The sequence below is a fragment of the Coenobita brevimanus genome, chromosome 114, assembly GCF_032717465.1.
Source record: "Coenobita brevimanus isolate Jiangsu-jjx chromosome 114, ASM3271746v2, whole genome shotgun sequence".
In the NCBI taxonomy this organism is placed as follows: Eukaryota; Metazoa; Arthropoda; class Malacostraca; order Decapoda; family Coenobitidae; genus Coenobita; species Coenobita brevimanus.
In genome coordinates this window covers 6672338-6699730 of record NC_137067.1, presented here as the reverse complement: position 1 = coordinate 6699730, position 27393 = coordinate 6672338, and the positions used below count along the sequence as shown (strand labels likewise).

Genomic DNA, 27393 nt, shown 5'->3' with positions numbered 1-27393 from the left:
TTTCCAAACCGAATGAAATCGTGTTTGGGCAGCAAAACTCACAACATACATCACGGGAAATTCCTGCCCACGTCAGCCTCCCACTCCCCCGGAAGAGAAAGTTACCCGGGGAACAAAGTAGAAATCGGTTAAATTCTTTCAATGCTGTGACGTCTTTCGCTTGTAACTGCCACGATTTTATTTAGCTTAAAAATATGATGTGATGGAGGTGTCGCCGAGGGTCATATTTAACCCATCCAGTTCGATAAATCTCCCCAAAGATAATTAGAATCGTGTGGATAAAACAAGAACAGAATTAGGAAAAATCACCCTACTGAAGTGATTTTGCATGGTTTTCCCCCACTTCCTTTAACATGTTTGAGTTTACCCTTTCTTTTTCGGTATTTCTCTTGCTTTGAGAACACGGAAATTTGCTTCATTACGTAAAAGGAAAAATGGCAAGAAAGACACACCTTCTGAACCCCGAGAAAACGAAGCGGTGATTGGCGGGTTGAAGGGTTGCCACTCTTGCGCTTCTTTAGCTGAATGTGAGGTAATTGTTGTGGCTTGATAGGGTTCTGACTTAGTGCTAGCGGCATTCTAGCAATTTTAGCTTATTTCGTAGCGGTGTTATATCGATTTTTGTTCTCTGGGACTCTGCAACCCCTTTCTGGAAACAAATTACGTTACTTTTGTGAATCTGATTTTGGCAACTCCAACCATTGCCCGTACTTCTCAACTCTCCTGAGTTTAAGTTGTGCATAACAAGCTACACGTCTATCGTTACTCATTCGGTCTTCAAACACTTCCTGGTCAGAGTGGGGTCAGTATTAAAGAGAGAGAGAGAGAGAGTATGAAAATTAAAAACAAAATGATCTATGCAAATAGTTAACTCTTGTGAACACTCGTACATCCTATTCATGGGTTAGGATCTTTTATAAATCCGTCCCTAAGAGGATGTCAGCTTTCTCCACCACGTGACTTGGGTCCTCAGCAGGCGTTCAGTAGGTCAGACGCGCCTTGGCTCCTCTCAAGGTTACGCGCTTCCTCCTCCTCAGTCCACGTCCAGCCTCTCAGGTGGGGAAGTGTTGGCCTGGTGTCGCTTGCCTGAGGACGGGCACACGCAGACTGAAGTAGTGGTGGACGAAGGAAACAGTCCAGGTTCAGAGGCACGGAAGCCCACGTCCTGTCTAAAAGGCCTGGAGGCAGGACACGCACATCCTGAAGTAGTGGACGAAGTGAAAGGTCAAGAACTGCAAGACTAAAAGAGACACGCACACCCTGGAGTAGCAGTGGAAGTGATCAGTTTAAAATCACTGGCAAGAAAGTTCACGGACAGTAACTAAAGCTGGGAAAAAAGGGACATCCTAAAGGTAAAAGGGTTGGTGAAGTGAACAGTCCAGAATCACAATCAAGGAAGCTCAGATCTAGTAGAGTACACCTAGAAAAGAGACGCAGTTTCTGAAGTAGCAGTGGTGGGTGAACTGAGAGTTAAATATAAAAACAAAAAGGAATAATGCTACAATAGTATTCTGTTAATTAAGGTAAGACACCATGTATATCCTAAGACAATTACTAACCCTTGTGCTGGTGATCGGAGTTTCATCCACGACCACACCAACAACAACACATCAACCTTCGTCCTCTACAAACTCCCCCCTTGAAACACCCACAGTTGAAGATGAAGCGGCAGTCGAGAGTTCCGTGGATGCGCATATCGTCAGTGCGTCTATAGGGGCTGTAGAGACGCCTGCGCAAGTACAGGAGGTGGCGCACGATTGGACAGACGGCTCAACATCTGATCAAACCAAGGATGATGTACCGGTTCCAGAAAATATAGACTTAAGTGACACAGTTTCGAACGATAGCGTGTCTGACAGCTCAACAGATCCAAGCACTGAGGAAAGCAGTACTCCATCAGAAGAAGATTTCCATGCCAATGTTCCCGACTCCCTTCACTACCAGCGAGATGTCATCATTAGTAAAGACAATTTAGTTCCCATTCTTAAAGCTTTCGTTCTGGCATGGACGGGTAAAGAGAATCCCACATACACTGAATTACTAAAAGCCGGTGCAATTACTGCCTTCAAAACCAGCTTAAAACACCTCAGCGATGAGAAACTGGGTATTAACCTACTCTCATTTTTGAAGAAGCTTACAGATAGCTACGAGAGAGAGGAGGATGAAGACGAATCCACGAAAATCTTGAGTGAAATGGCAGAGGAATACCTGTCATCGCATAGGTTCAAGTTAGTGTTGCCGGAGAGTCTGGTTCTACACCAAGAGGAGATGGACGAGATCCTGGAACAACGCGAACAGGCTGAGGCGGAGGGTCGATCAGCCACCACGGATAGCCAGCTCACCATCTTCATGCCACGTGCTGATCCCGGTGTTACCACTCTCTTCTGTGAGTAAAATTCATTTCACCGCAAATTTGTCTCTTACACAGATTTCGTGTACCAATTAGGATATAAACACTGATAGCTTTCTCACCGGGGAAACAATTATTTTAAGAAACTGAAGCTTAAGTTTAGGAAATTTCTTATATTAAGTATGACATATCAATGTCATCACAGAGATGAGAGAGAGAGAGAGAGAGAGAGAGAGAGAGAGAGAGAGAGAGAGAGAGAGAGAGAGAGAGAGAGAGAGAGAGAGAGAGAGAGAGAGAGAGAGAGAGAGAGAGAGAGAGAGAGAGAGAGAGAGAGAGAGAGAGAGAGAGAGAGAGAGAGAGAGAGAGAGAGAGAGAGAGAGAGAGAGAGAGAGAGAGAGAGGTGTGTTGATAGACAAATAGATTGACAGGTAGTCAGATAAACAGATATTCAGATAGACGAAATACCAGTAAAATACCAGTGTAAACAGTGCACTATACCTGCTTCATCTTAACTTTACAAAATTTTTACCCATTTGCAGCTCTGAACGCAGTTCAATGGTAGAAAGAGACAGTGCTAGGGCTCTACATCCTTTCCATAATACTTTCTTGTGAATGCTATCATATTCTAGCGTTAATCTGTTACATGTTAGCATTCAAGATGGAGAGACGAAAGTTTTTGGCTGAGTTAGAGTAAAAAGGATAGAGTAAGCAACAGTTTGTCCTTAGCCTCTAGCCCTACCCCTAGCTGGAGAGAGGTCGTAGTAATGTTGCAGGCCGAACCAAAACCTGTTATGTGTTGCGGTGGTGGTTCCAATCTTTACTATACAGGTACTTTATTCTTACTTGGCCTAAATTTACCACTTTTCCATCTTGAATGCTGACTTGTAATAATGGATTAACACTAAAATATGGTACTAGTCATGAGGAAGTGCTATGAAAATAATGCAGAGCCGTAGCATTGTCTTCTTCTGCAACTGAGCTACGTGAAATAGGCTGCAAAAGGACGAAAATCTTGGCCAAGTTAATATAAGAAAAAGTACAGACCACACGAGCAACAGTTAGCAATGCCACTATTACGCGTACTGACTAGACAAACTCATAACCGTTCTCAAGAGGTCTTTGTTCGGTATATTTAAGACTTTTTCAGGGGATCCTATTCTAAGTTCCTTATTCTCGTAAGTTAAGGAGGGTCCATAATACCTCGTCTTTAGCGACTTATTTATTGGCTTGCTAATGTCAGTTTGAATGTTATTTATGCTGAGTATGGTGGTTCTGGAATGATTTATATGACAGAAGAGAATAATAAGGAGTAATAAGCAGAAGAGATCGCTTAGGAACAGATGTTAGGGAAGTTCCTTAACCGACGAGAATACGGACCCAAGTGTCATAGGAGGCATTTCATAACACCTTTTCCTCAGCGATTTATTTTGCACATTACATTATGAAGAGTCACTAGTATGTTACTGATGCAAACTAGGGTCTGTATTAAACTATATTACTGGGAGAATGTTATGGTGTAATATGCAAAATAAATCACTTGAGAAACAGTTTTACGAAGCCTCCCATGACACTTAGATGGCCCTTGTTCACCCAGGGTAGGGGTAGATGGGGAGCAGAACCTGTAACCAACGAGTTTAGGAATTATGTACAGATTTCTATCACTGTATTTTGTTCACAACTTACGTACAGATTTAAAGGCTATATATTGATTGCCTATTCTATTTACATTATATTTTTTTTGTTTTGTTTAGTCCTTTATTGATTTGCATTTTTTGGTTGTATTTTCTGTTTATTGATACAGCTGTTTATTAATTTGCATTCTTTCTTTATATTTTCGCTGCTTATTATTTTTTTGTTCTTTATTAATTTGCATTTTAGTTGTATTTTCTCTTTATTGATGTTATTGATGTGCATTCTTTGGTTATATTTTTGCTCTTTATCGATTTTACTCTATTTATTTGCATTTTTGTCTACATTTTCTTCCTTTATTAATTTCGTTTTCTATTTCTTTGCAGTATTTGGTCATGTTTTCGCTCTTTATTTTCATTTTTACCTATATTTATTTTCTTTATTGATTTCTTGACTGATTTCCATTTTTTGCTTATTTTTTCACTCTTATTGTAGTTGTTTATTGATTGCCTTATTTTGCTTAACATTTCGTCCCTTTATTAATTTAGCTATTTTTTAATTTTCATTCCTTTATTCACCTTTATTGAATCAGCTATTTTTTTATTTGTATTCCTTTCTCTATACTTTTTTCCCACTACTTGTTGATTTCCTTATAACTGATTGTACCGTTTTATTCATAATTTAGCTGCTGGTTGATTTAGTTTTATTTCCTTCTCTTGTTTATATTTTCGCTTTTTATTGATTTGGATATTGATTTGTATTCTTTTGTCTATATTTTTATTTTATTATTTTAGCTGTTTATGGCTTTAATTTTTCTCTGTATTCACTTGGCTTTTTATTGGCTTGCATCCTTTAGTCTATATTTCCACCTTACTGATATTACGCTTCGTTTCTCAGGAAGTGGACTCTTAGGTTAGATCACGTCCGTCCGTTAGTCCGTATGTCCGTTCGTCCGTTCTAAGCTGTATCTCAGAAACCGTTTGTTGGAATTTTCTCATATTTTGTGATTATAGGTCCATATAGGAAGTTGGTGCCCGTCTTACAGAAATTTTGAAAAAGTCCAAGATGGCCGACTTATGACCAATTTTCTATTTTTGAAACTTTAAATTCTTTACATTACATTAACAGATAATTTTACAGGCTGTGAATATAGTCTCCCTGGGGCTTACTTTCCCTGTATACTGATTGCCTTATTTTTTTTCTCTCTAATTATTGACTTTCCTTTTTACTGGCATGCATTTTTACCCTTTCCCGCCCCCGAGGGGCTCAGGGATGAGTATTGTTTTCACTCGGTTTGTCTGTGTGTTTGTCTGTCCGTCTGTCTGTTAGTTAAAAACTTTACGAGAAAAATACTGGTGCGATTTTGACTAAATTACAGGGAGGCTGGACTATGACCTTCCGATCACCTGATTAAATTTTGGGCCAAACTGGGCCAAGGTCCAGGCTGTAGGCCCCCCCCCCCCCAAAAAAAAAGGAACGGGTAAAATTCGTTTTTTCGCCATAACTCCTTTCAAATTCGTCATATCGACATGAAACCAAAACTTAAAGGTGCATCTTTCAAATCTGCATCCTATAACATGCCTCATTTCATCAAGGGGGTCACCCCCCAGTTAGCGGTAGGAGGGTCAATGTCAGATGAGTCGGGCCTAATATTTCAAATTGGCATAAAATCGTAAATTTTCACCCGATTTACTCCAGATTTTATAAGTGACATCTTTGACTAGATATCCTTTTGTGTTTTCACGTCAACACTAAAATGACTGCCGGGGACGGGTTTACTGTGCCTTGAAACCGTTTCTTGTTTTGTCTATATTTTCACTTTATTGTTTTTGCTGCGTATTGATTGCTGTATTATTTCGTTCTTTATTGACTTGGCTTTTTATTAACTTGCATTCTTTTGTCTGTATCATCTCTTTATTGTTTTACCTGTTTATTCATGGCCCTATTTCCTCTCTCTTTATTAATTTGGCATTTAATCACGTTTTTTATTGACTGCTCTTGTAAATCTACCTTTATTGACTTTGTGTTTAATTGGCAGGCATTCTTTTGTCTATATCTTTCCTTTATTATTTTAGCTGTTTATTGGTTGCCTCATTTTTTTCTACCTTTACTGACTCTTTAATTGCCTTGCATTTTTCTGTCAATATTTTCACTTTACTGTTTTATCTTGTATTGATTACCTTATTTGTTTCGCAGTTTATTGCTTGCCTTTTTTCTCCTTTTATTGACATCCTTATTGGCTTGTAAATTTTTCGTCACTTTTACCTTTTACTGATTTCCTTATTGGCCTGCATATATATTTGTGTCTTTCTATATTTTATTGACGTCTTTACTGACTTGCATTTTGTGTTGCCTCTTTTATCCTTTATTGATTTTCTTATTGGTTTGCTTATTTTTTTGCCTCTTGTATTCTTTTTTTTGACTTTCTTATTGGCTTCCATATGTTTTTTCTCTTTTACCCTTTACTGACTTCCTTATTGTGAGTGAGATGGAGAGGGGGAGAGGGAGGGGGAGGCCGAGGATCAGATGAAGGGATGGAGAGGAGAGGTATATGAGCTGGGAGCAGGGCAGTGAAATGGCGGGGGACAGGGTGACATGGAGGCGTTTTGTCTGTGGCCAATCATGACGGGATTAAGACGCCTGGCAATAGATAGATAGATAGATTTTTTATCTCTTTACCCATTACTGACTTCCATCCTTTTTTTTTCTCATTTACAGCAATCGGTCCCTGGTCCTGGGTAGCACTGTTTACGGGTCTGGCTTCCATTCCCTACATGTTCTCTGGATCGTCATCAGTGGCTAGAGTGGACAACCCAGCCGTGCCACCCCACCAGGTAACGTATTCACTAATTTACAGGTGATTCCGTGGTTGTAATTTAGGTGTGTGTGTGTGTGTGTGTGTGTGTGTGTGTGTGTGTGTGTGTGTGTGTGTGTGTGTGTGTGTGTGTGTGTGTGTGTGTGTGTGTGTGTGTGTGTGTGTGTGTGTGTGTGTGTGTGTGTTTATGTTAGTGTGTGCTAGGGGGGTTATATTTGTATGTGTGTGTGTGTGTGTGTGTGTATGTGTGTGTGTGTGTGTGTGTGTGTGTGTGTGCGCCTGTATTTATGTTAGTGTGTGCGTCGGAGGTTATATTTGCATGCGTGTATGTGTGTGTGTGTGAGTGCGTGTGTTCAGGAGGAACTAGATACACAGGAAGTTTCTGCATTTTCTTTACCTTATTCTTCCTGCAGAAAACAGATGTAACCTATAATATTTAATATCCTATAGCAAAGAAGATCTTTTTTTCCATTCTTTTCATAGGAAGAACAAGGGACATGGGAAGACTCTTAGCTCATTCTTTTTCCTTCCTTGAGAAAGAGAGAGAGAGAGAGAGAGAGAGAGAGAGAGAGAGAGAGTCAGTCGGAAATTTGGTCCTTAATCACGTCCTTTCAATTCGATGACGGTCTATGTAAGTGTGTTTTTTCCTGATCATTGAATTACTTCATAAATAAACATATCGAAAAGAGTGGTAAGATATTGATTTCACTAATTTCTCTTGCTGCGGGCGCGTCTATACTGATTTTAATCTTTTAGTAAAAAAAAATAAAATAAAAGATTATACTCAGCAAAGGAAGTGGTTTGGCCATGTGGAGAGGATGGAGAGCAAAAGACTAATGAGGAGAGTGTATGTGAGTGAGTTTGATGGGGGAGAGGGAGAGGACTGCCGAGGATGAGATGGAGGGATGGAGTGGAGAGGTAGGCCTATATGAGAAAGGGCGATGTGAGCTGGGGGGAGGACAGTGAAATGGTGGGATACAGGGCGACGCCGCAACATGGAGGCTATTTGTCTGTGGCCACCCCTTTCGGGATTAAGGCGTCTGGCACTAGATAGATAGACATTTCAGCATAGGATTAAAGTGGTTGGATTCTGCATATGATTGCTTTTTTGTGCCGTTGTCTTGACCAATACCATTAGCAAACACTCCACAAGCAAAGGAGAACGAGTTTTAAGTTCTGTAGAAAATATGTTGCAGATACATTTCACATGACTCATACAGCTGCCAAACAACTCAAACCAAACTGGCGTGAATGTTAGGTTATGTATACAATTGCTGCCTTTTTAGCATCGTCTCTACAAGTACCAAACTCCTTATAGCCAAATTAAAGTGAGCCTTAAGGTAGGAAAAAACAAACGATCAAGCAGAATTCCTTCCCATTAAGATCAGAGCATCAAAAATATTTAGGGAAAATCCTTGCTAAATACATGCATTTTTTTTTTTTTTAATCCCAACTTACATAATCCGACAGTTTGATTCAGAAGTACAGTCGGCATCAAAACTCCTGTCTCCAAATCCACTCCAACTTTTCTCTCCATGGATTTCGTGAATAAGTGTGGGCCTTGAAAAGCAGGCGGCACTGATAACCTTGGCCACCGATCATTGTCGTCAGTGTGGTCTGCTGTGGTGTTACAAGACTGCTATTCAAAGTTCATGGTGAGAAAAGCAGGACAGGGACAGGAATTTTGATGTGGGCTGTACATTCTGGCCTCCCTGTGATACCCATTCGCTACAGTGCTTTTTATTTTTTTAATTAATTCTCAGCACCAGATTAGAATTTTATTTAGTATAAGGGAGACTTTTTCGGACTGCAGGTGATACGCCTCTTTACCGGCTCCCTAGCACCTCTTCCTCAGTGATTTATTCTTGGGTATGGTTGGTTAATATCCTTCTGTACATGATTCATGCAGAGTATGGAGGTAATGGAAGCATTTGTATAATATACAATGGGACAGTAAGGTATAAGAAACAAAATAAATCGTTTAGGAAAAGGTGTTAAGGACCTTCATTATTCGACAAGAATACGTGCCATTGTCTAAAGATAGCAAGGATACACGTATACGTCATCGCTGTGAAGGGGATGAGCTTTTCGATTAGGTTATTTCCTTTCTTTCTTTCTTCTTCTTCTTATACTACTACTACTACTACTGCTACTACTACTACTACTACCACTACTACTACCGTTATAATTATTATTATTATTATTATTATTTTTTTAATCATTATCATTATTTATTTATATTTATTTTTGCAACAATTTAACGATTTTACTGCACCTTAAACTGCCTATCTTTATCTGGGACGAGTTGAATGAAGGCTACAACACCCCTTCAGTTCGATAAGTCTCGCCCAAGCTGAATAAAATCGTGTGGTGGTAGAAAGAATACAAGGCAAAATACACCATAGGAGTGAGAGGCTTAAGAGGTTCACGTACTTCCATGTAATTTATTGTGAATTTGATAATATAAAAGATCGTCACAAGAAAGACTTACATCTACAGTATTTATTGCCTAACTCCTTAACCCCGTAAGAGGTGGCGACAAACAAATCGTCTTCATGTCGCCCTGTCCTCCTCTCTTTTACTGCCCTCCCGCCAGCTTACACCTCCCTCTCTCATATACCTCTTCACCCCATCTCTCCATTTCATCATCGATCTACCCCTCCCTTTCCCCTCTCCATCTCACTCAAATAAACTCTCCTAGTTAGTCTCTCGCTCTCCATCCTCTCCATAGGGCCAAACCACCTCAATGTACTTCTCCTACTTCTATATCACATCCACTTAACCAAACACATAACCAGTGTCTTTTTTTTCTTCTTCCCCAGCGCCTCCGACCTCCCGGCCTGCCTTTCGTCCGCAATCCACAGCTGAGAAGAGAAGAAGGAGAGCGTCCAGTTCGAAAACAGCAGGTAGACAAGGAATTTTTGGAGTACCAGAAGAACTATGCACAGTGGTACAATCAGTGGTACCTTAAGTACAAGGATTATTACGACAAACATTACCCTTATAACCCACAAGGCCAACCGAAGCAGCAGCCAAAGGTAGCTCCCGGTCCAGTCAAAGCTCCACCACCACCAACCCGAGGCCAGGGAAGTACTATTGGTCGTAACGTACGTAGACGTAAACCAAATCAACCGCAGCAAAGACGTCGACAGCCCAACCAAAACGTCCCCCAGCAGAACCCACGACAGGTTTTACAGAAGCGTCCCGTCCCACCCAAGCGCCCGCAGCTTCAAGTGGTTCGACCGCAGACGCAGGTTAACGTCCCGCCTCCCGTTCGTCGACCTCCCCCTCCCGCCGAGCGTCCTGCTGGACGGAGCCCTAACAATGAAAACCCGAACACCTTTGGAACGTTTCAGAAGGAGGGCCACCGCGGAGACAGCCATTTCAAGGTAATACACGGGCCTGAAGCAGTGACCACCACGACAACAACCACAACAGTGCGACCGCGACCGACTTCGAGGGTGCCAAGTCCACAGCCAGTCTACATTCCTACCACTGAAAGCATCCCTACCACAGAAACAGGCTTCAAACCAATCATAAAGCCAGATTCGCCACTACCAGACAACAACAACGTCAAGCGGCAAACCAGCAGTGCCTCAACGGTGATACACGAAGCCCATCCCGTGTTCAGGCCGCCCAAGCAAGACAATGTTGTGCCCAAAATCAGGGGAACTCCGGCCCCACCTGTCAAACCAGCGTCCGTCTCAGGCGCACTACCTACCTCCGGCGGATTCAAGCCCATCCCTGGCCCACCCGTCGTAGCGCAACACAAACCACCGACTGAAACAACCACGCTCAGAATTTCACCCGTTTCCTCCAGTAAGTAATTTCTTCTGACGAGTTTTCTGTTTCATCCAGTAAGTAATTTTATGCGTCTAGTAAGTTACGGAGCTTACGGTATCTTTTCCAGTAGGTAATTTGTTCCTTCCAGTATGTAGGCTGTTCTTTCCAGGAAGTAATTTGTTCATTCCAGTAGGTGACCCGTTCGGGTAAGTAAAATGTTCCTTCCAATACGTAACATGTCTTTCCAAACAAGTATTCTGTTCCTTCCGGTAAGTAGTTTGTTTCAGTAAGCATTATTTAGGAAGCGTTAGGAGAAATACATTGAGGTGGTTTGGCTATGTGGAGAGGATGGAGAGTGAGAGACTAATGAGGAGAGTGTACGTGAGTGAGGTGGAGGGGAAGAGAGGGAAGGGGAGGCCAAGGATGAGATGGAGTGATGGAGTGGAGAGGTATATGACAGAGGGGTGTGTGAGCTGGGAGCAGGGCAGTGAAATGGCGGGGGACACGGCGACATGGAGGCAATTTGTTTGTGGCCACCCCTTGCGGGATTAAGGCGTCTGGCAATAGATAGCCAGATAGACACAAGTATATTTCTCCGTCCAGTAAATAATGTGCTCCTTCTAGTAAATAATCTCTTCCAGTAACTAACTCATTAATGGTGGAGATAATTCTGGTATTCTGTTCCATCTAATGATAATATTCTGCTGAGTGAGTCATAGGAGGCTGAAAGCATTAACATTGGTACCATAAACCCTCTCAAAGTCGGGACAACTCATTCTGTTCGTTTTATGTCAAGGTATTTTATTCTGCTGACAGCAAGTGGAGGTGCCTAGGGTCTGTATTTTCGTTGAGAAAGGAAGCTCCCTAACACTTCTTCCTTAGTGATTTATTTTTGAATACGAATGGTTCATATCAGTTTGTATGCTATTTAATTTTGTGCTCTGTATGGTGGTATCTTAAATAAGTAAATTACATTGAATGTAAGAAGGACTCGGCAAAATAAATCGCTTAGGAAGAGGTATTAGGGACCCTCCTCAACCTACGTGAATATAGGTCTAGAACTGTTAATATTTTTCTTCCAGTAAGCAATATCTGTGACGATACTATATATAAAACGACATATGATTAACCCTTTCAGGCCGGTGACGTGTTTTACATTAGTCTTATCTCAAAACAATTTTACTCAACTTAGGCAGGACTGAAAGAGAGTTAGTGAAAGTTATATATAATTTTGTGTGTGTGTGTGTGTGTGTGTGTGTGTGTGTGTGTGTGTGTGTGTGTGTGTGTGTGTGTGTGTGTGTGTGTGTGTGTGTGTGTGTGTGTGTGTGTGTGTGTGTGTGTGTGTGTGTGTGTGTGTGTGTGTGTGTGTGTGTGTGTGTGTGTGTGTGTGTGTGTGTGTGTGTGTGTGTGTGTGTGTGTGTGTTTTTCTAGACTTTTCCGAATCACCCATTACATATTTTCGTGCACAGATGTATTTAAGACACACGCACCACCCACCCCTGAGGCGGCCACTACGCCACAGCCGGCCATCTTCTTCAGAACGGCCACACAGAAGTCCGTTCGTGTGGTGACTTCATCCTCCTTCGTCACCGCCCCCACCAAGCCTTTCCCACCCCCTCCTGAAGTCAAGAAACCATTGCCTGAACTGAAGCGGCCACCCAGACACCAGGAATCTCACTCATTCAGCCAAGACCTGCCTGAAGTAAGATATGATACTTCTTAGCTGCGTTATCCACCTAAAATGGCGCTGGAGAGGGACGCCTTCACGTGGTGACACTGATACAAACGAGTGGCCCACCTACCCAATACAAAAGTCCCTCTACTCTCTTCCTATCCCCCGAAAGAGATAATGGTGGACTGCAGGGAAAGGGCAGCCTGCAGTTCACTGGGTTCACGTAGATAAGTCTGGGGCCACAACCGCAACAAACTCCTTCATTGCAGTGTTATCTTTTTATGTTTTTGCTATCTCTCGACGATTTAGTGTAGCTCAGGAGAGACTCTGGCAACTTGAAGGGTTAGATAAAGCCTCTCTATTAACTCCCAATAGTTAGAATGAATCGTTCAGCTGCACCAAAAATTAAGAAAGAAAAAAAAATCTTGGGACTGCAGAGGGTAGTCTATTCTGTACTGTGACGTTTTTTGTATTACGTTTTTAATATTATCTGTCGATTTTTATTCAGCTTAGGGAAGACCTCTCTCTGTGAAGGGGGTTAATGAGTTTATTACTTACACCTTCGCGGTCAGAGTTCTCGTTAGATTAAGTGAAGCCGTCTGAGGACAGCAAGAATTAAGTCATTTGTAGATTCTGAAAAGTAGTTGTCATATTTTAGTATATCATTGCTACCCAGTCGAATATACTTGTACGCCACAAAGAAAATCCCTATGGTGCTGAAGCGGTTAATCAAGACTGCAGTACCCCTCAAGCCTAAAAAATGACACTCCAAAGCCGAATGGAATCGTCTGTAGAAAAGAAAGAATAGCATGTGAAAAAACATCCCTGAACTGAAGAGATTAACGTTATTTTTGTTTTTAACGTCTTGTATTTTCCATCGCAGTACAGAGGGGATAAAAAATCTTTGTGAACGCCTCCGCCATTGTGTAATATTCTGTAGTTTTTTCATCTTAACTTGGCGGGGATTGTCGCCCTTTTGCAGATCGTCGGCAGTAGAAGACAATACTGTGGCTCCACAATTCACATCTTTTCCTTTGCACTTTTGCGTGATTTGAGCTTTAATACTTGTGTTAATCTCTTGTTATAACTCGGTGTTCAAGATGAAAAGATGTAAATTTGATGCCAGGTTAGAGTGAAACGAGTACAGTAGACAGAATAGACTTAATATCACCTCTTGCTTAATTTTGTTTTGCATAGTACATCTTAATGCCTTCACTGCAATCATGTCTTTCATATTATATTTTTGCGGTCTCAACATTTACTTCTTTCCACATAAAGAAGGCGTCCGGCAGTGTGTGGGTTATCTTCTCCTCCAGTTTCAGAAGCCCCCCCAAAGCTGATTAAAGTCGATTCTAGGCAGCATAAACAGAATAAAAAACTAGCAGTTCGTCTAAATGGCTTTAGATCCCAAAGTGGAATGCAGAGTCCTTTTAGTTTCTTCAATAATTTATGAAGTACATGATGAAGATGGAAAATGTTTGCCATATAGTTGCTGACTGCATTGGGGTACTGTAGTTGGGAATGCTGGCTAACCATACATAATACCCACAAACGTTCTAAAATGACGTTCATCAATTACTAGTTTACACACCACTTTACGATTTAAGGTTTAAGCATGTGTCAGGACTACCCGCTCTCGTCCCAAGACACCATGTTCCAAACAGGGTAATGAAAGATTAAGTGATGGATAGATAGATGTTATTTATATATCGGCAAAGTTTATATCAGTAGCCTAGACGAGGATAAGAATCTGTAACAAGCAAAATAAATCGGTAAAGAAAGAGTGTAACGAAGTCTTTGATGCCAACGGGATTGCGACTCAGTAATAACACAGAACAAAGCCTTCACCCAGAGGACTTCTTTCATATTTTATTCCTGAAATATTCTACGATTCTTATTTACTATAAAGAAATTTTTGGAGCTGGAGGAGTTAGATTTTACTTCACTAACTCCTTTACTACAAGACTAAAAAAAAAAAAAAATATCTAGTAGGCGAATAGAACAAAAAATAAGCCCTCGAACAGAGACTTGAAAACTATAAATAACACAGAAAAATACGACTCATTATTACCTCTGAACTAATCTGTAACGTAACCTAACTTCCAGCCAGCGAAACTGATCGGGACTGAGGGAGTGCCGCCGGAGAGAGTGCCGAGCGACCCCACCTTCTCCTCCTCCACGAGACACATAGACCTTGTTAGACATAATCTGCCGCCTGAGCATGTGAGAGTGGTGGAGCATCGACGTCCACAGGTAAGTTTGCTTCTGTTATATATGTTGGACCTCTTACTTGCATCATAAAACCCATACGCTCACAAGCACATATACACATGCACATAAACACACACACACACACACACACACACACACACACACACACACACACACACATATACCCAGGCACCAACACACACACATATACACATAGACAGCAAAACACACACACACACACACACACACACACACACACACACCTTTTTCTGAGCTGATACATATACTCTTACCTGATAACAAAAATAAATAAATAAATAAATAAATAAACCAAAGTAAATAAATAACCAACACTCCACATGCTCCTCTATTTAGAATGTTTTTCACCCAGCCTAAGAAATTCTTGAAATCCCCCTAAGTGTGTCGTTTTTATGGCAAGTACACTTTAATGCAAACCACTTTAGCATCCTTTTGAAAGCACTTAAAAACCCATATTCCCTTCTGTTATGGAAGCCCCCTAACACCTCCTTCTCAGCGATTTATTTTTATTTATTTTTATGGGGAAGTACACCTTTATGCAAGCTACTTTAACATCCCTTTCACAACAAAAACTCGTGTTCTCGTCTGTTAAGGAAGCCCCCTAACACCGCTTCCTTAGCGATTTATTTTTGGATATGGCTGGTTAATGTCCTTTTTTACTTACCTATTCGATTGCGATACTGGAAGGATTTATATAACACGTATCAAGACAGTAAGGTGTAATAAACAAAATAAATCGCTTAGGAAAAGGTGATAGGGAGTTTCCTCAACCGGCGAGAATATAGCCCTAGGTCATACATTTCATGCCTATTGTATCTCGAAATGAACGGATCTTGAATTTTGCTCTCTGTTATCTTGTTTTTGTTTTTTCTTGGAGGAAACAATTTGCCGGCTCCTGGCCTTGGTTCCTGCTTCCTTGCATAATAGAAATCTTAGGTTAGCTAGGTGTAAAAATATAATTACACTTTTCGTTGCCATAAACATACCTGTGTATTTTATTAAGTCTAAATCCATACTCTTTTGTTAAGTTGTGGAAAATTCAAGCATTCCAGTGGTTAATTGAGACAGCCGTGACCCATTTATCTTCAATACTCTGTTCACTTAAACTTGGACTAGATAATCGTCCTTTTGCAGCTTATTTCGTGTAGCTCAGTGTCGGGAAAAAAAAAAAAACCTACCATGGCTCCACATTCATCCTATAGCGCTTCTTTGTGACTAGCATCGTATTCTAGTTGTTAATCTAATGGTACAACTGAGCATTCAAGACGAGGAGATGGCAATTTTAGACCAAGTTAAAGAGAAAAGACTATAATCACCCATCCCTGCTCTAGTACCAACACTGAAACTTCATCCACTATATCCTCACTGTAATCTAGCCTCTCACATCAGACCAAATATTATACCCTTTACTCACCTTATGCATCTAAAAAAATATACGATTCTTAAACACAAGCTCAGCAAAAGATCTCTGGGAGCGCCAGGTTGAAGTGCCCGCTTTATTACAGCTCACTGAGTATACGTTTAGATGAAGCTGAGGCCCCCCCCCCCCACACACACACAAGTAGAATGACCTCGAGATGAAAAAAAAAATCGTCCTACAGTTGCCTGGGTAAAATAACTTATCACATCCATACTGAGACGTGTCGTTAGATACCTAGGAATATAATGCATAAACAACATCCTTACTACCACTGCTACTGCTACTACTACTACTACTACTACTCTTATTATTATTATTATTATTATTACTATTATTATTATTATTCCGCCAGGGTTTCGGACTCGGGCCAAAACCACAAGTGACTGCAGACGCGGCAAATAGCAACCCCGTCCTCACCACAACCACCACCACCACAACCACCACCACCCCATTGCCAGTCTACGCTCTGGACCCCTTCTACGGCTCTAGGTAATGTATGAATTAACATTAAGCTGAATATTAGGACTCATTATACTTTTTCGTCACTTATCACGTAGCCACCAACTCATATTTCCAAACACCTGCCAACTACTTATTTACTCTCAATTCTTTCTACAAATCTAGGTAGCAATATTCTTAAACTTTTTTGAGCTGATGTTGAAAATAAGAACGTTTATATATACACTTTTTTTTCACTTGTAAACACCTTATAATCACAAGCATCTTATCCATTAACCTCCATACTGGCTAACACACCACTCCCCGTGTTCTCGTTGGCTGTGGAAGCTCCCTAACGCCTTTTCCTAAGCGGTTTATTTTAATTACACCTTACTGGCCTCTTGTGTATTACATAAATCCTTCACTATCGCCCTACTCTGCATGAATAACATACAAGAGAATATTAACCATCCATATCCAATAATAAATAGCTCAGGAAGAGGTGTTAGGGAACTTCCTTAACCGACGAGACCACGAGCTCACGAGATGTTTTCAAGGCGATTGGGGCTATCGGAGCAAATCTTTTTTAGCGATTTATTCTGCACATTACACCTCAATATCCTCTTGTAAAATATTGACGCACATGTGGTCGATATTAAATGATAACAGGATAAAAGATAATGCTGTAACATGCAGAATAAATCGCCAGAGAAGAGCTACTACGTCTCCTAGGCCACGTAAATGGACACCTGACACAAGCTTTCTTCATATGTAACCGAAAGCTGTGTATTAAGTTTCCTTGTTTTCCCTTCACTCATACCGCCGCCAAGCACTTCATAAAAAAGTAGAGGGAATGATAAAAAACGCAAACATTATGATACATTTTCATAAAACAATTAGCAACCAAGGAGATTTGCATACTGTGAAAATTGAGACGTGTTCATCGGAAAGACTGACTATATATATATATATTTTTTTTCCCAGACTGTGACGTATGATAAAGGTGTGTAACATATAATAATTTTTCAGAAAACAAATAGCAACCAAGGAGATTTGTAAACTGTGAAAGACTGAGCCGTGTTCATCGGAAAATGTGGCTGATATTTTTTTCGTTTTTTTTTCCAGACTGTCCCGCATTGACGTCATCTTCCATCAGCTTAAGTTGGACGACGAGGGTTGCAGAGAACAGGTAAATTGTTTAAATATTTGTACTGTAGCCTACACCACCATCCTCCCTACCCTATTCATCACTGTCACCACTATTCACCCTATCATATTCATTACTCTTACCAGTACCGTCATCACTGTCATCATCATCCTTCGTATCATGTTCATCACTATCACCGGCACCTGTATCTCTCATCACCATCCCCCCTACCGTAACCATCACTATCACCAGTACCGTCATCGCGATCACCATCCTCCCTACCATATTCATCACCAGCACCAACACCTGTACCTCTCACCACCATCCTCACCAAAATAACCATCACTGTCACCGGTACCTTCATCACTTTCACCACCATCCTCCCTACCATATTCATCACTATCGCAAGCACCGTTGTCGCTCTCACCACCACTGCTGTCACCTCCTTTATTACAGCATTATCATCGGAACCCTAATATCTCATCAATAAATGGGAACATGGGTCAGGATGATGATAGTGATGATATGTATAATGGTGATGATAGTGATGCTGATGGTGATGATGATTGTGATGATGATGAAGAGGAGACGGAGAATGATGATGAGGAAGAGGAGGATGAGGAAGAGGATGAGGAGAAGAAGAAGAAAGAGGAGGAGGAGGAGGAGGAAAAGGAGGAATTAGCATTTTATTCCTTGTTTCTTACTTGCTGCAACGACACTCAATCACAAAGGGGAACATAGTCATATACGAAAATATTGGTAAATCAGGTACACCCTCGCGCGGTGGCCAAGGGGGTGTATTAATTTTCGTCCTCTTTGTGTGAGTGTAGAGGGGGTGTTCTGTGTGTGTGTTTATGCCTGTGTGTCCGTGTGTAAACAGGATAACTCGAGCCTTTTCGATCCGATTCTGACCAAACTTAGTGGAAGGATAAAGGCTCAGACAAGGATGAAGTGATTCGATTTGAAGGATAATAGGTCAAAGGGCAACCGTTAGTTCAGTGTGATCTGATTTGGACCAAACTGTTAAAAATGTTGAGGGTTATGCATGGATAAGCGGCTCGATTTTAAAAACAATCGGTCAAAGGTCAAGGTTACAGGGCAAGGTCAGACGACTTCTTAAATGCTTCCTATTGGGGTGCTAAGCATTGCTTCAGTATTAGACCTGCAGGACACGGATTTAGCGCCATATAAGTGTTCCTTTGTAGTTTTACACTGTTTCAGCCTTTAACTCGATGACGCTGTGTACTTTTCATTTCGCTCAACCTAACACAAAAGAATGCCACCATCATCGTGTTAACCTTCTTCTTCTTTGTTGTTGTTGTTGTAGTTCTGTTTATTGCTGATGTTATTGTTGTTGTTGTAATTATTATTATTGTTGATGTTGCCCCAGGCTCATCTGATCGTGAATCCTACTGATTGCAGTCTGGAGCTGCTTTTCTGCATTCCGCCATCTTCTTTCCGGGAGATAGGGAAGGAGCTAGGGGCACATTTATAGCTGGGGATAATCGGTTGCACGGCGTGAAGGTGGCCCTCTTCAGTACCTTCTCAACTATTAGCGGTTATGGGCGGGAGGGTTTCAAAAACTAGAATAAAACGCCCTCCCAACTAACAGCAGTAGGGACGGGAAGGTTTCAAAAGCAGGAACAAAGCACCTTCCCAACTAATTACAGTTGGGGACGGGAGGGGTTCAGGAACAGGAAGAAGAAGATACAAAAGCCGAAGAACTGCTCATAGAGTGATAAGTGAAGCAGACCACATATCCATCCACTCATCAGTCAAGCCTATAATATTCTCGGCTCCACCTCATACACTAAACTATCCTCACAAAACTGTCCTTCATATTGCCTGTCTTATAGAGTCATTCCCTCGATTGCCACGTTAAAAAGAGGGTGCAAATTATGCTTGTGTTACAGTTATGAATAAAAACCTTCAATGTCTAAACCCTAAATCCAAGAGCCTGAAAAATACATTATCATCATCGGTATCATCTCAATCACCACCACCACCACCATTACCATCACCGCCGTAGTTTCTCACCAGAATTGTCATCATTACTATCCATTATTATCCATAATCATTATCATCATCATCATCATCATCATCATTACCAATATTATGACCATTATCATTATTCTTCATTATCATCACCACTCATGTACATTGTCATCAGACTGATCATCATCACTACCACCATCATCATTACCATCAACATTAACATCATGACTTTTTACATTTACTAAAAATGGTGTAGGTAGGATGCAGAAGCAAAAGAGAGGCACACACACACACACACACACACACACACACACACACACACACACACACACACACACACACACACACACACACACACACACACCTATTCATTGCCTTCCAAGTTTTCGATGTTGGTAGCTTCATCCCAAGACAAAACCACCAACTAGAACGTGCTTGTGATCAGGCGCATCTGATCACTTGCGAGTTTGAAGCTAAAGGAAGCTGGAAATATTGACACTGATAATTTTTGTAGTATTAGTGCAAATCGCATTTTAAACAGATGAATATCGTGTAAAAATTACTTTGACATAATATTACGTATTTGCTGAACGATTTTATATTAGAAATTAGCCTTAAATGATAAAAAATATGAAACGAAATCTCAAAGACTGTGAAAAGATGGACGACTTTCGCTATTGTATTTTTATTGGCAAAGATGGGGGTTCGTCTAAATGTGAACCGAATGGGCTGCAGGCTTAACCTGTCCTTCTCATGCAGTCCACCATCCTCCTTTTGAGAGATAGGGTGGGAGTTGAGCAACATTAGTATAACCGGGTAGCTTCACCACACAGTTATATCAGTGCCACCACATGAAGGCGTCCTCTCCAGTACCAGGAGTGAAAATTCTGGAGGAGTAAAAACCATTAACAAAAAAAGAAAAAGACTAAATTCATGAGTGTTTTCTTTCTTTCTTTCTTTTTTTTTTTTTTACTAACTCTGGCCACAGAATAGAAAGTCCGTTCCCTGAGGACTAGCACTCCTCGCATGTGCCACACACCTTTACATGCTACGGTATAAGCCAGTCAGTGATGTAATGTGTGTGTGTGTGTGTGTGTGTGTGTGTGTGTGTGTGTGTGTGTGTGTGTGTGTGTGTGTGTGTGTGTGTTTGTTTGTATATGCTTGTATGTGTGTGTGTTTATTTGTCTGGTCGATTGTATATGCTTGTGTGTGTGTGTGTGTGTGTGTGTGTGTGTGTGTGTGTTTATATGTGTTCGTTTGTATATGCTTGTATGTGTGTGTGTTTATTTGTCTGGTCGATTTATGCTTGTGTGTGTGTGTGTGTGTGTGTGTGTGTGTGTGTGTGTGTGTGTGTGTGTGTTGGAGCCAGTGGGCCATCACGTCTGGCGCCTGATGCATTTTTCCTCCAAAGAAGTGGTACGGTTCAGGTCATTAACCCTTTCACTTCGCTGGCATACAAGATGGTCCATATATAGCGCTCCTCTGCCACTCTGCTGGGGGATTTCTTGTCTTTTGTGGGGACGGGTTAGTTTTATCAATGTCTTATCGCTAGTATTTATTCATTTCCTACTCCCACTGTCACTCCCACGCCCACACCAGCACACTAAGCCATCCTGACGCCACCTAAGATGTCACTAGTTGTTTTTTTTAGTGAACTGGTATTTACGGAAAAATCTGTTATTATTATTATTAATATTATTATTATTATTATTATTATTATTATTATTATTGTTATTATTATTATTATTATTATTATTATTATTATTATTATTATTGTTATTATTGTTATTATTATTATTATTATTATTATTATTATTATTTGTGGTAAGTAGGGGCGCTCACCATCCACTCACTCGATGTAATGCTGCTCTCGGGTGTCTGCCCTTTCCTCTCCTCCATCCTTCTTTCCTTCCATCCTCTTCTGTCTTTCCTTCATTCTTTCCTCGTCCTTCTGCCTACGGGTGACTTGACACTCCCTCTTCTTTCTTTCTTTCCTTCATTCTTTGCTCTTCTTTCTGCCTGTGGGTGACTCTACACTGAGTGACAAGCCAAATGGTTTCCTGTACACCAGGAAACCATTTAGTGCGCTGGGTGGTAACCATATAACCAAATTTTGGCGCCTGATGGCTTAGTGGGATATTATTGCACTCCAATCGGATTGAGTCGGTGAATATTTATATCCAAGGGATGGTTGGGGTTTATCGCTCACGTAATGCCACTCGGGGATGAGTGAGGCTGGTCACCCTCATCTTAAATGTCAGGACCAGCTGCCTAGCCCCGGGCTCCTCATGGGGCAACGTAGGATTGGATGATGGATGGATGGATTATTATTATTATTATTATTATTATTATTATTATTATTATTATTATTACTGTCACAAGTACAACTACTACTACAACGACTAATCTCCTTTGGCTTAAACTAGGCGTAAAATTTCTCTCCCTATCTCGAATGCTGAGTTACAAAAAAAGAGATTAACACTAGAATAGGATGCTTGTCACGAAGAAGTGCTATGAAAAGATTGCAGAGTCGTAGTGCTGCCTTATTCTCTCACTGAGCGTTTGAAGTAGGCTGCAAAAGGACGAACATCTCAGCCAATTTTAAGTGAACGAAAACTGACGAGAGGCTTATCGGACTGGTGGATAAGATATAGGTCCCGTAACAACTTTCCCTTAGCGATTTATTTTGGATATGGGTGATTAATATCCTTTTGTTCGTTAGTTATGCAGAGTATGGTGATGTTTGAAGGACTGCTACGGGACAGAAGAGAACAGTAAGGTGTAATATTAAAAATAAATCGCTTAGGAAACGGTGTTGCGGGCTTCCTTAACTTACGAGAATCCCGGCCATAGTCTTGATCAATCCCATTCATTACGTAATCTTTTTCTTTTCTCTTCTTCCTGTAGTTTGATAAAGTCGTTTGTAGCGTGTTTGTTATAACTTGGCAAAAATCCCTAACCCGTTTCAGCTCAGATAACATCCAAAGTGTAGTTACATTTGACTAGCTACCAAGGAGATTCGCTTTTACTTCATAACTAAGGCTTATTGAATATCACGCAATCGCAGCTTAGTTATGTTGTGGGAGTGAGACAGTTCCTCTAGGTAAGAATTAATCAACTATAGTAGAAGCCCAGTCAGAATGAAAAGGATGTACAGCATATGTTGGAAAAAAAAAAAAAAAAAAGCGGAGTCTTGACTATAGTAAAAGATTAGACAAAATGAAAAAGGTTTACAGCATATGTTGAAAAAAAAAAAAAGTCTTGACAATAGTAGAAGCTCAGACAAAATGAAAAAGGTTTACAGCATATGATTTAAAAAAAAAAAAAAAAGTCTTGACTATCGTAGGAGCCTAGACAAAATGAAAAAGGTTTACAGCATATGTTGAAAAATAAAAAAATGTTGAGTCTTCTTGTCACGTCTAACCTCTTGGAAGCGGATGTAGCAAGGAAGTGTGTATGATCTTTCCATGACAGGTCCCGAGAGAAAGAAACTACAAGAATAGTAAAAGATGATGAAGCAAAGATATTCGTATTATAATAGGATGTTTTTTATTCTCTGCCAAAACGTTAATATTTAGGGATATGATAATGCACTGAGGTGGTATGGCCATGTGGAGAGGATGGAGAGCGAGAGACTGACGACGAGAGTGTATGTGAGTGAGTTGGAGGGGGGGAGGGAGAGGGAGGAGGAAACCAAGGATGAGATGGAGGGATGGAGTGGGGAGGGGGGTGAGAGCTGGGGGGGAGGGCAGTGAAATGGCAGGGGACAGGGCGATATGGAGGCAGTTTGTTTGTGACCACCCCTTACGGGACTGAGACGTCTGGCAATAGATACATAGACAGAAAACTGTTTGACGTTAGCTGATACGTAATTCATAATATGTAAGTCGCAGTCGAAGGTGTAAGAGATGCTACCTAAACATTTCAATTCCAGAAAGTTACTCTAAGCTGAATAAAATCGTGTAGAGATAGAAAACTAAATGCCATCGAATAAAGTGGTTAATATTGTTGAGTTACTTTTAAAAAATTGTCAGGTCTGTCACAGTTTCAAGGCCCAGGGATAGATGGACAAAGGAAAGGATTCATGAAGATTGTGGTGAACTGGTTGAGGCCGTAAAGAAAAAAAAATCGGGGAAGGGAGGAAAAGAAATCACAGTCGGTTGTTCAATAGAGAGCGAGATATTTCTTATTAGAACGTGTAAGAGCAAGGTAACCTAAAGTAAATTGCACGGAAATCTCAGCCAAGTTGTCTAGATATTGCAAGATTGATTTTAAAAACGCGAGATTTGTTTCAAAGATTTAATGTGCGATAATAAAAGAGGTCAGACAATATCCCGTAACATAGCGGATGTGCGTGTGCTAGAAAGATATTCTCTCTCTCTCTCTCTCCGAAAAGTCATTCGTAAGCTGCCAAAAAAAAAGATAAATAGCGGTATAAGTAAAATTTTGGAAAGACGCACCTGCACTGTCGGAGTCAGTATTATCTTGTATGTATAGGCTAACCTGCTCTCTCTCTCTCTCTCTCTCTCTCTCTCTCTCTCTCTCTCAGGCGGGGTGAGAGCGAGAGACCAGACTAGAGCACCGTTAGTCGTGTGAGTTATTTTTGCCTGGGGTTATTCTTCACCTCCAACGCCCACCTTTCCTAAATCGGGGTTAGCTTTTTTGTCGGTAATTTTTTCCCCCCCTAGATATACTTTCCCGTCTACCTGCCGTTAACCCTTCCTCTGCTCTCTCTCTCTCTCTCTCTCTCTCTCTCTGAGCGTAAATCTCATGGTTGAAATTACTTTAGCAGTCTATTATAGTTTACGCCAGACGAGTTTATTCAGCTGGGGAGTTTATTTAGCTAAGATGGGTCAAAGGATCCTCAAAGTGTTACTATTCTCATGGTCTAGTTAACCCCAGTATTTTCTTTTAATTCACACCAGTCGATTTTATTCTGAGAGTGTCATAGGAGGATGGGTGTGTTACTGATGTTTCCGTTAACATTATACCATTTTTAACCTACCTTGGCCAAGATTTTCGTCCTCTTGTAGCTTATTTCATACAGATGAGTGGTAGAAAAACATGATGCTCAGGCTCTACATCTTTTCCATAGCACTTATTTGTGATTCGCATCATATTCTACTGTTAATCTCTTGTTACAACTCAACATTCAAGATGGAGATAAGGCAACTTTAGGTCAAGCCGGAGTAAAACGAGTATGGAATCATCAACCTTCTTGTCTGGAAGGTTTGAATATTGTAATTAAGTTTATGCCCACTAATTACATGCATCCAGTTGTGAGTCCAAGAAGCATGAGATTACCATGTGCTGTACCCCTTTCACTCAAAATTGATCTAAAATTACCATATCTCCATCTTGATTACTGAGTTGCAGCAAGAGATTAGCGCTGGAATATGATGCTAGTCATGAAGAAGTGCGATGGAAAGGATACACAGCATTGTCTTATTCAGTTACTAGGCTCTGTGAAATAAGCTGCAAAAGGATGGAAATCTGGGCCAGGTTAAGGTAAACAGCTATAGTATTATATGTTGAGCGGCCCATTCATAACTTTTTCCTTCCACTGCATCAGGCGTTTTCTTGTGTGTTGTTGGGAATGCCCGGGCAACGTTATCAGTGTCTATTCTGCAACATATATAACTTTTCTACTGCAAATTTACACGCATGCCTACACCAGCGGAATGACCTGTCCCCGCAACACAGTAGATATTTAGTTAGTTTCTAGTTGTTCAGTCTTTATAAGTCACCCCGTAATATTACCGGATGTAGGTTTGTCGTGCTTTGAAAGTTGCACGAGGAAGTGGTGCTTTCCACACCCTCTCCCTCCCGCCATTTCAGCCCCACACCATTTTTCTTCCACGACACGCAAAGAGTACAGAGAAAGTATTCCTTCTCTCCCACCCACAGCGATAGGTAACTGATAGGTGGGGCGCATACCATCCACTCCTTTGATATACTTTTGCTATGGAATACGGCCCTGAGCAACCCTGAATTTATCGCGTAAAATTTAAACATACAAAGTAGTCAAAGTGATCCAGTGCCAGATATTGATGGCTGGCTGCATGAAACACAACGATAAGTCTACGGATTTTATCAGTAATGTGATATTCCATGTATAATAGGAATTATTTTTGTCTGTTATAGGCGGGATGGAAAGCTTCGTAGCACTTATCCTTAGTGACTTACATTGCTCATTTCACATACACATTCTCTGTCCTCTTCTTCATTATCATCATCATCATCATCATCATCATCACCATTGTCTTCTTCTTCTTTTTCTACTTCTTCTTCTTCTTTCATCTTTTCCCGCTTCTATTTGGGGTGTATGTGTTTGACCAGTCTTTCTCAAACAGTTCTGGCGTTCACCTTCTCCTCCATCAACCCGTTCTCTCCCCGATATTCGTTCTTACAATCCATCCACCTCCTCTTCTGTATTCCCCTCTTTTTCCTTCCTCAAATCGGTTCATTATCGATTTAGTTTGCATCAGTAAAATACAGGAGGATACTGAGGTGTAAAGTGGAAAATAAATCGCTAAGCTATAGGCGACACTGCATCTTCAGAGTTACTAATAATATCACACTTAGAGATTCGTGTACATAGTGGTATTCTGGCGCCTTCTAATTGGGCAATTCTGTGTTAGACAAAAGTAAAGTAATAAAGAGTTAAGAGGAAGGACAGACAGACACAAAGTACAGACGGCGAAACAGAAGATGGTGGTAGCAGACAGTGGTACGGTTAAGAGTGTGGTAGCAGACAGTGGTACGGTTAAGAGTGTGGTAGTAGACAGTGGTATGGTTAAGAGTGTGGTAGTAGACGGTGGTACGGTTAAGACTGTGGTAGTAGACAGTGGTACGGTTAAGAGTGTGGTAGTAGACAGTGGTACGGTTAAGACTGTGGTAGTAGACAGTGGAACGGTTAAGACAATGGTAGTAGGTTGGGTTAATATGAATGCTGTGAAAGGACGTTAGTTTTAAGGTTCCATCCTACAAGCTCACAGTAGTCAGTGGGGCTCGAACCCATGTCAGGCGTGTCCTCCAATCGCGGGGCCAGTACCAAACCGACCGAGCCACCAAGCTTCCCCCTTGGGCCTTGACAGCCCATCCTTGCCCCCTACTGACCTTGGTGAGATGTGATGCTGCGACCACATGGTGTCCAGCCACCCGACCCACTGACCCACATCTAACCAAGCCGGTGGGAGGGACGGCTTAGGAGTCGCTGTCTGATGTGCACCGATACCTAACCCCTTCTTGATGGGAGAAATATTTTGTTTTTTTCATGATGACGCCAGACGACTTTTTTTCAGCTTTGTAGTGGTCTCTTGTAGGGCAAAGCATGTCGGGATGAGACCGAATATGCTTCGTAATGCCCGTCTCTCTCTCTCTCTCTCTCTCTCTCTCTCTCTCTCTCTCTCTCTCTCTTTCTCTCTCTTTCTTTCTTTCTCTCTCTCTCTCTCTCTCTCTCTCTCTCTCTCTGCATGTACGAGTATATAATTTATGTACATATGTATAGACAGACTGCTAGAGACAGAGGGATATGATGACCGTATCCATTTCATAGATAAATACCACCAAAAGATAGTTGTAAACACTAAACTTTTCAGTCCTTTGATTTCATGCGAATAAAATTGACCACTTGCATGTGATGTAGAGTCGGCATCAAAAGTCCTGTCACCTCTCTTGTTTTTCTCTCCATTGACTTTGAAAATTAGCGTATTTAATCCTTTGCAACCTGCGCTGATGAAATATCCGGCCACATATCAATGCCATCCGTGTTAGTACCTGAAGACTTACTACGATGGACTTTAAAGCTCGCGGAGAGAAAACCAGTAGAGGCGCTAGGACTTTTAATGCCGGCTGTACATAATATACTGTACTTCGAGCACCAAAAGTCTTG

The 27393-nt window shown here is 41.1% G+C and overlaps 1 protein-coding gene across 1 annotated transcript in view; it reads left to right on the top strand.

Annotated features, from left to right (window-relative positions):
* Window positions 1-1533: 1533 nt before the first annotated feature.
* The window catches only part of LOC145418456 (uncharacterized), a 30527-nt gene continuing 4667 nt past the window's right edge, over window positions 1534-27393 (top strand). The window contains exons 1-7 of the mRNA XM_080286873.1: window positions 1534-2386; window positions 6698-6813; window positions 9617-10613; window positions 12047-12279; window positions 14356-14502; window positions 16272-16408; window positions 17483-17546. Of these exons, the coding sequence (XP_080142999.1) occupies window positions 1534-2386; window positions 6698-6813; window positions 9617-10613; window positions 12047-12279; window positions 14356-14502; window positions 16272-16408; window positions 17483-17546 (2547 nt within the window). The remainder of the gene's footprint in view (window positions 2387-6697; window positions 6814-9616; window positions 10614-12046; window positions 12280-14355; window positions 14503-16271; window positions 16409-17482; window positions 17547-27393) is intronic.